The sequence below is a fragment of the Podarcis cretensis genome, assembly GCF_951804945.1.
Source record: "Podarcis cretensis genome assembly, chromosome: 5".
NCBI classification, from domain to species: domain Eukaryota; kingdom Metazoa; phylum Chordata; class Lepidosauria; order Squamata; family Lacertidae; genus Podarcis; species Podarcis cretensis.
In genome coordinates, this window is record NC_137174.1 from 67620478 (window position 1) to 67633839 (window position 13362).

Below are 13362 nucleotides of genomic sequence, written 5' to 3' on the forward strand. Positions count from 1 at the left end.
AAGAGTCCTGAGATTGTTGTCTGCTGTGTATGATTACCTGAAATTTTCATGGGAAGAAACCATGATAAAGACCATAGGGGAGAGATTTGTTTGTACAGAGAAAATATTTTAGAAAGCTCCTTCCTGGTTCTGTTGGAATTTGCAGCTTATTTTGATGGCTTTTACATATCCTTTCTTTTTGGTTAAGAAAGTAAATGCTTTCACACAGTAGCAAACCATCAACATTTCACCTAAAGAGAAACAGGAATTAATTATCATTCCCAAACATGCACATGGTGTCCACCACATGGTGCATGGATTCGATTTGCATTGCACAAGGCAACCGCGTTGCTTGACTGTCCTGCTTGAAGATAAAAAAAAAATCTTGCTTCTGATTTAATGAAGCAATACAGGTAACAAAGCTTAAACAATAAAAGTAAAAAATTTGACAGAAAATAATGTCATGAGAGGGTCAAATAGAGAGGTACTTATACACTACTAACTGACATAACTTTCCACTCTGAGTTCTGATTCATACTTTCAACCATTTAAATCCAAAATGCCAATACTTTGGATCCAGAAGGTTAATGAGTAGTTTGGTGATGTTGGTCCATTTCCGTCTGTTGCACCAAACATAAACCAAACTAACAGTTGTAAAGATGCAACTCAGTGGCTTGAAATGAGAAACCTGGTTTTCTGCTACGAGAGCAAGACACAGCAAGTCTTGGACCAGTATGTAATCCCCTTCATGTTGCACTCAGAAGGAGCAGAAGTTTTCGGCTTTAAACAAATGATAGTTCTGCATGATGCCGAAACTCAGGGAGTGTGGTTTCTTTAAACCTATGGTTAGTGAAAACAAGCAAAGATCTGAAACCATGGTTTGAGCTTAACTTGCTCTCACCAATCATACAGAGCCATATCAAGACATTTTCCTGTCTGGGGCAGAGCAGCAAATAGTGCCCAATTCCCACAGTTGAGGTCTATAGAACCTAAGGCTGGTCAAGTTATTTTGCCACTTGAGGCAGAAAACTCCATGTATGCCTATTCCCCTCTCTGGTAGGAAGTAAATAAATAATAAATATTTGTTGCCTTTAATGATATGCAGAGTTAGCTGCATGACCAATGATACAGCCAGCCTAGAATTCTACCAGTCTAACACATGCATAACAAAATATTAACTTGTATCACTTTTTATTCTGATTTAGTTTTCTTGTGTGTAGCTTCCTCACTAGGTGTATTTTAGAAAATTTTAAACAAGAAGTGAACATCTAATTGTGCAATCTTGCACATATCTACCACGCAGTATAAATCCCATCAGTTTCAGCAAGGCTTACTCTCAGGTAACAGGCAATAGGATTGCAGTGGAAAGCAAATGACTTGCAATACTAGGAATGAGAAATGTTTCCTTAGTGACACAAAAGTGAAATGAAACAGCAGTCTAGCATTTCCGACATCTCTTAGAGAAGAGAAACTCTGCATGTGTCTTCCTTTTGGTTTTTAAGAAAGCCACAGCCGAGCCCTTTAGCACGCAAGTGTCTGAACTGTTTAATACCACACATCCCACAGGTCAGGATGCAGCAGTTCTACATCACAGAGATAAAGAGACAGTACAAATAAGGCAGTTTATTCTGGCTTATTTTTAGAAAGGTACTGGTATTGGTGTTTGTCCTTTCCTGAAATAAGCACCGCGTACAACCTTCAAATGAGTTATATTCATACCTGTACACAAGGTTAGTAAATAAGGTTAGTAAATACAATAATTACCTGCATTCTATAAGACTATTCAAATGAGTAGAAGCAGAAGTAATTCAATTAGTCTAATCTTTCCATATTTCTGTAGAAATCATTCCTAGGTGGTAGCTTTCCAGTGTAGTAACCTACTTAATTCCATGTGTTTCATTATTGTGTTTCAAGTGTTTACAAAGGGCAAGGATATAACTCAGTAGACGAGCACAGGCTTTGAATGTAAATAGTTCTAGGGTCAATTAAAGCAGGAGATGATGAGGAAGACCTCTCGGTCTGACATGCTGAAGAGCTGCTGATGGTCAGAGTAGACGATAGTGGGCCAGACGGACAAATAGTCTGACCTGGTTTAAGGCTGTTTCCATTTGTAACTACATCTTGTCATTTACACACTAAAATTAAAACAAGGAGCCTTGGGGCACCTGAAGGACCAACACATTTATTATGGCACAAACTTTCATGGACTACAGACCACTTCATCAGAAACATTTAGTGCTATCCTGATATATAACTATCCCATCGGCTACATTCATTATTATTACAGGCTGGGGGCACTCTATCCCAGAGATAGCTAATGTAACAATGGAATCCAGTGACCATCAGCATCAGCCAGTATGGCCAATGCTCAGGGATGATAGGATTTGTAGTCAAACAGCACCAAGAGAGTACCATGTTGGCTACCCCTGCCCTAACCCTTGACATTTCTATGTTGAAAAGCCTACAAACCTTCTGTTGAAAATGAAAGCAGGAAACCAGTTTAATTTTATACTAGACGTACCAATAAGGACTGTGGTAGTTTGTGACCTTAATCTTTTTCTATGAAGTTATTGGAAGCTGCCTATATGAGATCAGGCTTTTCCCACCATACAGCCTAGACTGTGGTGCTCTAGAGTCTCAGACATTGGCCTTCTCCATTGCCTACTGCCAGATCAGAGACCCTGGTCTTTTGTATTTACTTGGTACTGAACATAAACCCCAAGGCTGATCCCTGACACAAATTAGGACCTGGTCATCACAGCACTCAAAATTCAAAATGGGGCACTAGTTGTAGTTCAGCAGTCAATTCAACAACTTGGATGAAGAACATGGCTTTGAGACTTCCTCTTGTTACTTATATGGCATGTCTGATTGCTGTAAGTGAGGGCAAGAAGGTAGAAGAGAGTGACAAAAGTCAGCATTTTGACCAACGGTGGGCTGTATTCACATCACAGTCTGGTTGAACTGATCCATTTTAACCTCCATGTGTGACAGTGGCCCAACTCTAGCAAAGTCCTAATGCTTTAGGCCAGAATGTTAGCACCCACAGAAACTGTTTGGATTCTTCTTTCTTTGGAAAAATACGACTTACATTGATCAATGTGATGATTAAATATAGATTAATTGCTGAGGGAGGGAAATGGGGGTAGGTACAACAACAAAACTATCACAAGGGAATGAGAAGGGCACGAGGAACCAGAAGAGAATCTGGCAAGATATGATCGAGTTTCTGAAGCTTATCACTTTGTGAGGAAGGGGTGGGTTTCCTCTTCCCACAGATGCTGCACAGTTATGCTTCAGATAGTACTAATGCGATAGCACTTGAACTAGCTCCTGTTGAACTAGCCTCCTGAAAAGGAGGCTGCATCCAGTGGAACAAGTGCTACTCTCAGATGAAAGGCTTCCTATGGCCTCCAGATGATCAAGGTGATGTTACACTGAACACTTCCTTGTGGGCACCTGGAGTCAGATAAGGCAGGTACGGTAATCATTTCTTTGTTTCTTTGTTTTGAAAGATGGAACAGATACATTGGTTTGAAACTGATATATACACTTGCAACAGGAATGATTGTGCCCATGGACAAAGCCAGGATTTTTGTTGGGGGGGGCAGGCCTTTTTTTTAGGGGGGCAGAACCTTAGTTTGCTATGTATTTTTATTGAATTTTATTGATTGGGGGCAACTGCCCCTCCCTGCCCACTCCCAGCTACACCCATGATTGTGCCCCATATGCTTTTCTGGGAAACAATAATTTTTTGGCGTCTAGTATTGTCCTACTCTGACGCGGGTGGCGCTGTGGGTAAAAGCCTCAGCGCCTAGGGCTTGCCGATCGAAAGGTTGGCGGTTCGAATCCCCACGGCGGGGTGCGCTCCCGTTGCTCGGTCCCAGCCCCTGCCAACCTAGCAGTTCGAAAGCACCCCCGGGTGCAAGTAGATAAATAGGGACAGCTTACTGGCGGGAAGGTAAACGGCATTTCCGTGTGCTGCGCTGGTGCTGGCTCGCCAGATGCAGCTTTGTCACACTGGCCACATGACCCGGAAGTGTCTCCAGACAGCGCTGGCCCCTGGCCTCTTGAGTGAGATGGGCGCACAACCCTAGAGTCTGTCAAGACTGGCCCGTACGGGCAGGGGTACCTTTACCTTACTCTGAATCAAGGAGGTTAGGAAACAGTGAAGTTGAACCAGGTGCTGTTGTTAAAACAATCAATCAAGCTTTAATGACCTCTGTGTTCCATTTTTGCTACTTGTTATTTTATTTTTTTTAAATCTCTTTACAGAAACTTGTCATAATGGCAAACTGCAGTGAAATCAAGATGGATAAGAATGTAGTCACTTTTGAATATGTTCTCTACAGCCCAGTAACTCTCTTTGGAGTCATATTTAATACAGTTGCCTTGTGGGTGTTCTGCTTGAAATTGGGCAAATGGACAGAGACCAGAGTTTACATGATCAGCTTAGTCCTGGCAGACTACACACTGCTCCTTACCTTACCATTCATAATGTACTTTCACTACCATGAATGGCCCGTTGATACTTTTTGCTTTGTCGTATTCGGAATCAATTGCATGAACATGCCAATGAGCATGGGCGTCATCATGCTAATAGCGATAGACCGGTACATTGCAATCAAACATCCTCTGAAAGCCAAAGTAATCAGGTCTCCATGGAAGGCAGCTGTTTTCTGCTTATTTGTCGGGCTCTGCTGTTTAGTTTATACAATCACACGCATTCGATCATTCAAAACTAAAGAAGGATATGTTTGTTTTTATTCACACTTTGGTCAAAATGTGCCTCATGCCCTGATCAAACCTATTGTTTTCTTTTTCATACCACTGGTTATATTGTTGTTTTGTTCCACACAAGTCATCCGATGCCTCAGGAAGAAACATAATGCTGGTCCTCATGAAGAAAAGTTAACCCAGAAAGCCATCTGGGTGGTCTCAGTGAACTTGGCCACTTTCATTATATGCTTCCTGCCTTTCCACTTAAGCTTTCTGCTTAGTTATGTCCTGAAGGCCGTCAGAGGATCGGACTGCGAGTTGCAGAATGTCATGCATATAACTTCATGCATAGCCAATCTGAATTGCTGCTTAGATGCCGTGTGCTATTATATGGTTACTAAGGAATTCCAGGAAGCTGCAGCTCTCTTGCCTCCCTTCAACGCAATGCAATCCGGGTCCAACTTAACTCAAGATTTACAGCTGCAAAGTAAAGCACCTGAAATGGCACCATTACAAAGTTAAACACCTGAAATTACAATGCCATTTTAAGAGGCATGTAGTTTCACCTTTGGCGTACTATGTCCAGCCAATCAAAACCTCATACTTAGGACATTATGTCAAATAAAGCTCAGCAGACAAAGCAAAGACAGTACAGAAGCCCAGTATTGTGTTTATTTTAATTTATACATTTTTATCTGAACTTGGTGCCCTGAATTGTCACTGATCAGTGTCTTGGTTTAAGGTCTCCTGTTGAAACATCAGATTCTGCTCTTATTTACTGGTAATGCCTTTCATTCAAATATGTCCCTATATTCAAGATGGTACTTTGTATATTGCAAACCAGCCTTTGTACTTTCCCAGTGATTTTAGTTTGCAGCTGATACAAGCTACAATGCTTTGTAAATTTGTTTTAATACAGAGAGAGGGGGGGGGGGGAGAGAGAGAGAGCGCCACTGGGAACCCTGTGTGAGCGTGCTAGATATAATAAATAAATATGATTTTTAAAAATATTGGCTTTATTTCCAAACGTTTTTGACAAAACATGTTCTTAAGGTGATGGTATTTACTGCACTGTTTCATCCCTGATATAAATGAATTATGTCCTTAGTCTCTTACTTAAATGGTGGTGGTGTTAATTAGGATTTTTCCACTGTTTTGAGTTTTGTTTATGTGCTCGTCAGCAGATAATAGTATCAACTGCCGAGGAGATCTCCTGACAGCTTTGCTGATTGTGTCAGAATTTTGGCAGAGAGATTGCCCAGAGCTACAGGGAGAACCTGCAAGCACCGAATATAGATACAGAATTTGATTCTAGTAAATTAGTAGCACATATATATGCTACTTATTTGCTAGAATCATTGTTAATATGAGTCACTCATATTTCTATGAGGCCTGTGACATTTTAATACACTAGACTTCATAGTTCTCCTTAGTGTGAAATGTCCATGGGGTGCACAGATGGAGCATGCCTCAGGTCTAGCTGCTATTGTGTTGCTATCCTTCTGGATCATGCTCCAGGTGGGCTATAAAATTCAAATTCCATAAGGAGATGTAGAGGACATCACACCATGGTATATATACAGCATCAGAAAGGAAGTTCATTCATTCATTCATACAAACAAACAAACAAACAAACAAACAAACAAACAGGAAACCATAAGGGCTTCTATCATAGTTCCTAAACATTTCCCCAACACATCTGCCTTAATTATTTATCTAATGATACTAACATCATCATTAAACCTGCTGATAAAGTAGGGGGAATTGCCATCATGAATAGAGAGGATCATGTGGATTAGGCTACTTGCCAACTTTCTGATTCTCGATTTTATATTAAAATTACTAAAGATCCTACCGACTCTACAACCACCCTTTTAAAAACTGTGTTGCAACATGCATACACCATGGGTTTCATTGATAAACACACATTTGAATTTCTTCTGCCACCTTATCCCCGCATACCTATTTTCTACTGTTGACCTAAGATTCATAAGAATTTAAGGTCTCCCCCAGGTAGACCGATAGTTTCGGGTTCTGGTTCCATCCTGGAATCCGTGGCCAAATTTCTAGATTCTTTCTTACAACCCTTCTTTGTTTCCAAACATTTTCCTTAAGTGATGTTGACTTCAAACAGGTCCCTCCACTCCTGCACTGGCACAACACAGATTTACAAAAAAAAAAAAAAGAAGTCGTTGTAATTGTGGCTCATGTAACCTTCTAGTGACATGAGAAGACCTTGGAAGTAGGCACCAGGGAGAAGCCATGGGCATTGGAGTACGTAAGGGCTGAATCCAGGACTAAGAGTAGGTGGCAAGGAATCATGCATTTTCTCTACTCCAATGATGGCTGAGATGCGGTCCTCAAAGTGCTGCTAAACTATCTTCCATCGTCCACGTACATTGCTGGCTCAAGTTAATGGGAGTTGTTGAACAGCAACATCTGGATGGCCAGAAATTTGCCACCCCGATCTATTCAAATTGCAACGATCCCAATTATCCTGTGCTTCATGCATGGCCATTTCTGCAGGGTGAATTGATAAGCCAGAGATGCATCTTTAAAACTGCACTGAAATGATTTTTAAAGGACATTGGTCCAACCATGATGCTGTCAGTGATGTGGTGCTAAGGGGACTTCTTATCACTTACGGTGGGGATGCCCAGTAATGCAGGCATTTTGGGGACTGGGGTCCTCAGATGTATTCAGAATGGTTTGTGAGCCCATGGATTTCTCATCCCAGTTGTTTTTCCTTGAATGCTGGTATAAAGAATAAGGATTTACTGGCTATTTTTTTAGTGGCTGCTCAACAATCTGTAGCTGAAACCTCACAAGGATTATCCCTGGATTTATCGTATAAAAATGTTTGGCGATTGGCTGTCACTGAGAATATAACACATAATGTAGAAGTGATAAAAGGAAAGGAGAAAAAGGACATTTTTTTTCTGCAATATGGTGGCCATTTATTCAATATACAAATGAAACTGGTCTTAAAGATATACTCTCTATAGCATCTTTGCATATAAAGCTATATTTGGCTTGAACTATAGTCTTTCCTGGGAATAATTATTGGTGATTGAGAGGGTGGAGCTTTTATGCTGCCCCCAGGACATTATATGCTGGACATTTGGAAGGAGAATTTGGAATAATTAATGTTAATGTACAACATGATACCCATTATAGGGGTGAGAGTTGTTCTATTTATTATTATGTGTGTATATATTTGATAGAGATAGATGATAGATAGACAGATGATAGATCTTACCCACAAAAGCTAGGAAAGTATCTAAAGCAATCGAAAAAGTGTTGATAAACTATCTGATGTGTATGTTTCCATGGCATCTGTCTAAATGTAAAGGGTTCACAATTAAATTGTACTTGTCAGTCACAAAATTATTCACTGTGACTTGGAGTCAGGAAAAATGGAGGATGGAGTTTGTAACAGATGCCAGAGCAGATGCCTGTATTATAACAGTATATTTTAATCAGCTGGAAGTATGCATATTTTTCTACTTTGGAGGAGGAAGGGAAGGGGAGGTAAGCCTACTGTTGCATACAGCAGACGTTTTCAAAACTGTTGCAGTGAAATTCTTCTGTCAAGAAAAAGACACCTGTATATGCTTCTCTAGGGGACACTGAGCTAATACAAGGACAGAAAAGTCCTGCTGCTTGTAGGACAATGAAAACTAAAAAGTTATTTCCAACTAAGCGATTGGCCTCTATCCAGAGATAGTGCTTAAATCCCATTTTAAACCCCCTCCCCAGATAATCCCTACATGAATAAAAAGTGCAATACATGAAACTATTATAAAACAGTGGTACCTCGGGTTACGAACTTAATTCGTTCCGGAAGTCCATTCTTAACCCGAAACCGTTCTTAACCTGAGGCGCGCTTTCGCTAATGGGGCCTCCCGCTGCCACCGTGCCACCTGTGTGCGATTTCTGTTCTCAACCTGAGGTACTACTTCCGGGTTAGCGGAGTTTGTAACCCGAAGCGTTTGTAACCTGAAGTGTTTGTAACCGAAGGTACCACTGTAAAGCAAAGGGATTATATGGCTATTGACTGGAATTTATGGGTGCTATTCATCTATGTTTTACTCAGATACGGTTCATTAAAATTAATGAACTTGCCTAAGTTAGTCTAAGGGATGCGGGTGGCGCTGTGGGTTAAACCACAGTGCCTAGGACTTGCTGATCATAAGGTCGGCGGTTCGAATCTCCGCGACAGGGTGAGCTCCCGTTGCTCAGTCCCTGCTCCTGCCAACCTAGCAGTTTGAAAGCACAACAAAGTGCAAGTAGATAAATAGGTACTGCTCCGGCGGGAAGGTAAGCGGCATTTCCATGCGCTGCTCTGGTTAGCCAGAAGCGGCATAGTCATGCAGCCACATGACCCAAAAGCTATACGCCGGCTCCCTCGGCCAGTAAAGCGAGATGAGCGCCGCAACCCCAGAGTCGTCCGCAACTGGACCTAATGGTCAGGGGTCCCTTTACCTTTAAGTTAGTCTACTACAGTGGTACGTCAGGTTAAGAACTTAATTTGTTCTGGAGGTCTGTTCTTAACCTGAAACTGTTCTTAACCTGCCTGAAGCGCCACTTTAGCTAATGGGGCCTCCTCCTGCTGCTGCGCTGCAAAGTTCTTAACCCGAGGTACTATTTCTGGGTTAGTGGAATCTGTAACCTGAAGCTTATGTAACCTGAAGCGTAGGTAACCCGAGGTACCACTGTATATATTTTGGGAAGTCTTCTATGCATTTGGATACATCTCAAGATATCATAACCAAATTTTGCTCTTCTGTTGTATCACAGTTTAGTATAGTATCCCAGATTAAGTCCTGTTGAAATCAGCAGGACAAGTTCATCACAACAAATAACTCCCATTGCATTTCTTGCAATGGTGCTTTCTTGAGATATAACGGGACATTTCTTCAGAAGTGGTGATGGAGCTTTAGCAAGATGAGTTCCAGGGTTGTGATACAGCCATTGGGAACACCTTCCTCTGTGCTCTCATTGTGTTTAATTTAGTAGGCTATTGCTGTAGGCAAGCATCCCTGTTTGGTTGATCTGAAGAATGAAGATGAAATGTAAGTGTGGATGAAGTCCCTAAAGTATATAGTCTCTAAATGGATGTAGCGCTGAAGCCATTTGGAATGTTATAGCTTGGGGCCATTTTTTTTGGAATTGCAGACAAGAGAGAGCCAGTGCAAAGATTTAATGAAGATGCAACAATGGGAACAGACTGTCACATTCTGCAAAAGCTGAACATTCTAGGCAGTCATCAATGGCAGCCCCAAACTGAGCACTGGAGCAAGTTAGTCTTGAGGGTTAAAAAGGTAAAGGTACCCCTGCCCATACGGGCCAGTCTTGACAGACTCTGGGGTTGTGCGCCCATCTCACTTAAGAGGCCGGGGGCCAGCGCTGTCCGGAGACACTTCCGGGTCACGTGGCCAGCGTGACATCGCTGCTCTGGCGAGCCAGAGCCGCACACAGAAACGCCGTTTACCTTCCCGCCGGTAAGCGGTCCCTATTTATCTACTTGCACCCGGAGGTGCTTTCGAACTGCTAGGTTGGCAGGCGCTGGGAACGAGCAGCGGGAGCGCACCCCGCCGCAGGGATTCGAACCGCCGACCTTTCGATCGGCAAGCCCTAGGCGCTGAGGCTTTAACCCACAGCGCCACCTGCGTCCCTTGAGGGTATGAAGGCACAAATGATTATCTCCAGGGTTGCAACCAGGAATATGCAGTAGGGAATCTAGGAAAACGCCAAGGATTAAATTTAATAAACACACAGGGCCTGGAGTGGGCTGCTTGCCCATTGCAATGTGTGTCTCTTCCACAAGATCTTCCACCTAAAATAAACATTGGAATCTTTCACATAATGGGTTGGATCAGAACTAGTTTAGATTGGGAAAGGTTATGGAAAACTGATTTGAAATTCTCGGCATGTTGTAAGCTGAAAGAAAATTATATGAAAATGATGTACCGTTTGTATTTGACTCCTAGTACGCTTGCAAAAATGTATAAGACAAGTGCAAATATCTGCTGCAAATGTAAAGAAAATGAAGGCACCTTCTATCATATGTGGTGGATGTGTAATAAAAGCTTTCTGGGAAATGATATAGAATGAATTGGGGGGAAATGTTTAAAATATCTTTTGTCAAAAAAAAAAAAAAAAAAAAACCTATTTCAAAGGACCAGAGAAGACTTTTTATGTATGCGACAAGAGCTGCATGGATGCTACTAGCCCAGAGATGGAAAGAAGATGAAGTCCCTACCAGAGAGGAATGGCAAACTAAGCTGTTGGACTATGCTAAAATGGCAAAACTGACTGGAAAGCTCAGGAACCAAGAAGACCAAAACTTCAATAAAGAATGGGAAAATTTTATAATTTATTTAGGAGAACACTGTAAGCAGATGAAAACCTTAGCAGGACTGCAATAGCACTTGTAAGGTAGCAAATATTATTGTCAAAAACGGAGAGACATAAAATATGAACTACAAAATAATATGCAGTTGAAAAGGATGACAATAGGACCCATGGAGGGGAAGATGGGAAGTCCAGAGATTCAGGGAAATCTGTAAACATGGATATGTAATTGGTATTGTTATAATTCTATATTTGTAAAATTAAATAAAAAATATTATTATTATTTTTTAAAAGAACTTGTTTAAACCGCAATACTATTTACATTTACAGGGAAGTAAATCCCAATTAATTCAGTGAGGCCTACTTCTGACTAGACATGTTTAGAATTGCACTCCTAGACTGCTACAGCAAATAGGCCCACATCAGGCCCCTCATAATAATAATAATAATTTATTATTTATACCCCACCCATATGGCTGGGTTTCCCCAGCCACTCTGGGCAGCTCCCAACTGAATATTAAAAACACAATACAGCATTAAACATTAAAAACTTCCCTAAACAGGGCTGCCTTCAGATATATTTTAAAAGTAAAATAGCTGTTTATTGCCTTGACATCTGATGGGAGGACATTCCACATGGCAGTCGCCACTACCAAGAAGGTCCTCTGCCCTGTTCCCTGTAACCTCACTTCTCGCAGTGAGAGAACTGCCAGAAGGCCCTTGGCACTGGACCTCAGTGTCCAGACTGAACGATGGGGGTGGAAATGCTCCTTCAGGTATACAGGACCAAGGCCTTTTAGGGCTTTAAAGGTCAGCACCAACACTTTGAATTGTGCTTGGAAATTGTGCTCATGACTTGCCAATAGCTGGACTGGCTAAGGATTCAGTGCATCCTTGGCCAGCTCAGGTCCAGCCCTCTCTGCCATGCAAAAACACACAAAATTAAAACTGTTTCCAAATTCACCACAGAGTTCGATTGCAAAATTCAATATACCTGCCGTTCATCCTCGGATCTTAAGAGAAATGTTTCTTTTAAAAAGCCTTTGTATTGGCCTGCCGCCTGAAGAGAAAATGGGGAGAGTGCTCCATGACAAAGCCTTCTCTTGTTGCCACCCCACTGAGGGACCTCATGCTCACAGCAGTAGTTAATGTGGTCCCCCCCAGATGTTATTGGACTCCAGCTCCCCTCAGCCCCAGCCAGCATGGCCCATGGTCAAGGATAATGGTAGTTGTGATATAACATTAGAAGTGTCCCGGGTTAACTGCCACCGAGATAGATAGATGATAGATAGCTAGATAGATAGATAGATAGACAGATGATAGATATCACACAAATGAGTCACTCTGTGCTTAAAAAAAATAAATTGCATGGCTTGGGGCTAGTGGGAGTCTTTCTAGATTTTAAAGAAAAGGGCATGACTAAGAATTTGACTGGCTTGCAGCTAGAGAGAGCGGCACATCAAAGGACTAAGTCTCCCTGTCCTTTATTCTATCAGTGGCATTGATGCTTCTTCTCATATTTGATGAGTCAGGTCTTACGAACTGACCTCTGCCCAGGATGGGGGAGGAAAAGGCAAGGAACCATATGCGCTGGCGAAAGGAGCGAAAAATATAACTTGCGGTGTTGCTTTAGTATGTTTGATGATTAAAAAATAACGACCTTCAAGAGCTTTTGTATTCTTCCAGAAGAAAGCTCAAAATTTTCCATATACAGTTGTACCTTGGTTTTCAAACAGCTTAGCTCTCGAACGTTTTGGCTCCCAAACGCCACAAGCCCGGAAGTGACTGTTCCGGTTTACAAACTATTTTTGGAAGCCGAACGTCCGACGGGGCTTCCATGGCTTCCAATTGGCTGCAGGAACTTCCTGCAGCCAATCAGAAGCCACGCTTTGGTTTCCAAACGTTTTGGAAGTCAAACGGACTTCCGGAAGGGAATCTGTTTGACTTCCCTGGTACGACTTCACAGTTGTTAATGAATTTGCACAAATGAGTCCCCCTACTGCTTAGAAAAGGGACGCAGGTGGCGCTGTGGGTTAAAGCCTCAGCGCCTAGGACTTGCCGATCGAAAGGTCGGCGGTTCGAATCCCTGCGGCGGGGTGCGCTCCCGCTGCTCGGTCCCAGCGCCTGCCAACCTAGCAGCTCGAAAGCACCTCCGGGTGCAAATAGATAAATAGGGACCGCTTACCAGCGGGAAGGTAAACGGCGTTTCCGTGTGCGGCTCTGGCTCGCCAGATGCAGCTTTGTCACGCTGGCCACGTGACCCGGAAGTGTCTCCGGACAGCGCTGGCCCCTGGCCTCTTGAGTGAG

At 42.3% G+C, this 13362-nt stretch overlaps 2 protein-coding genes across 4 annotated transcripts in view; one reads left to right on the forward strand and one right to left on the reverse strand.

Moving 5' to 3' along the window:
- LOC307216064 (vertebrate ancient opsin-like) overlaps positions 1-13362 on the reverse strand; it is a 104834-nt gene that overhangs the window by 16328 nt on the left and 75144 nt on the right. The window lies entirely within an intron of this gene.
- LOC307216071 (G-protein coupled receptor 35-like) overlaps positions 3314-13362 on the forward strand; it is a 307342-nt gene continuing 297293 nt past the window's right edge. The window contains exons 1-2 of one of the 3 annotated variants that reach the window (XM_079975924.1): positions 3314-3457; positions 4255-5257. In XM_079975924.1, the coding sequence (XP_079832050.1) occupies positions 4267-5220 (954 nt within the window). In that variant the 5' untranslated portion in view covers positions 3314-3457; positions 4255-4266 and the 3' untranslated portion in view covers positions 5221-5257. Of the gene's footprint in view, positions 3458-4254; positions 5611-13362 lie in introns of those variants that run through there. The other 2 variants (XM_079975923.1, XM_079975925.1) reach the window with 2 other exon arrangements.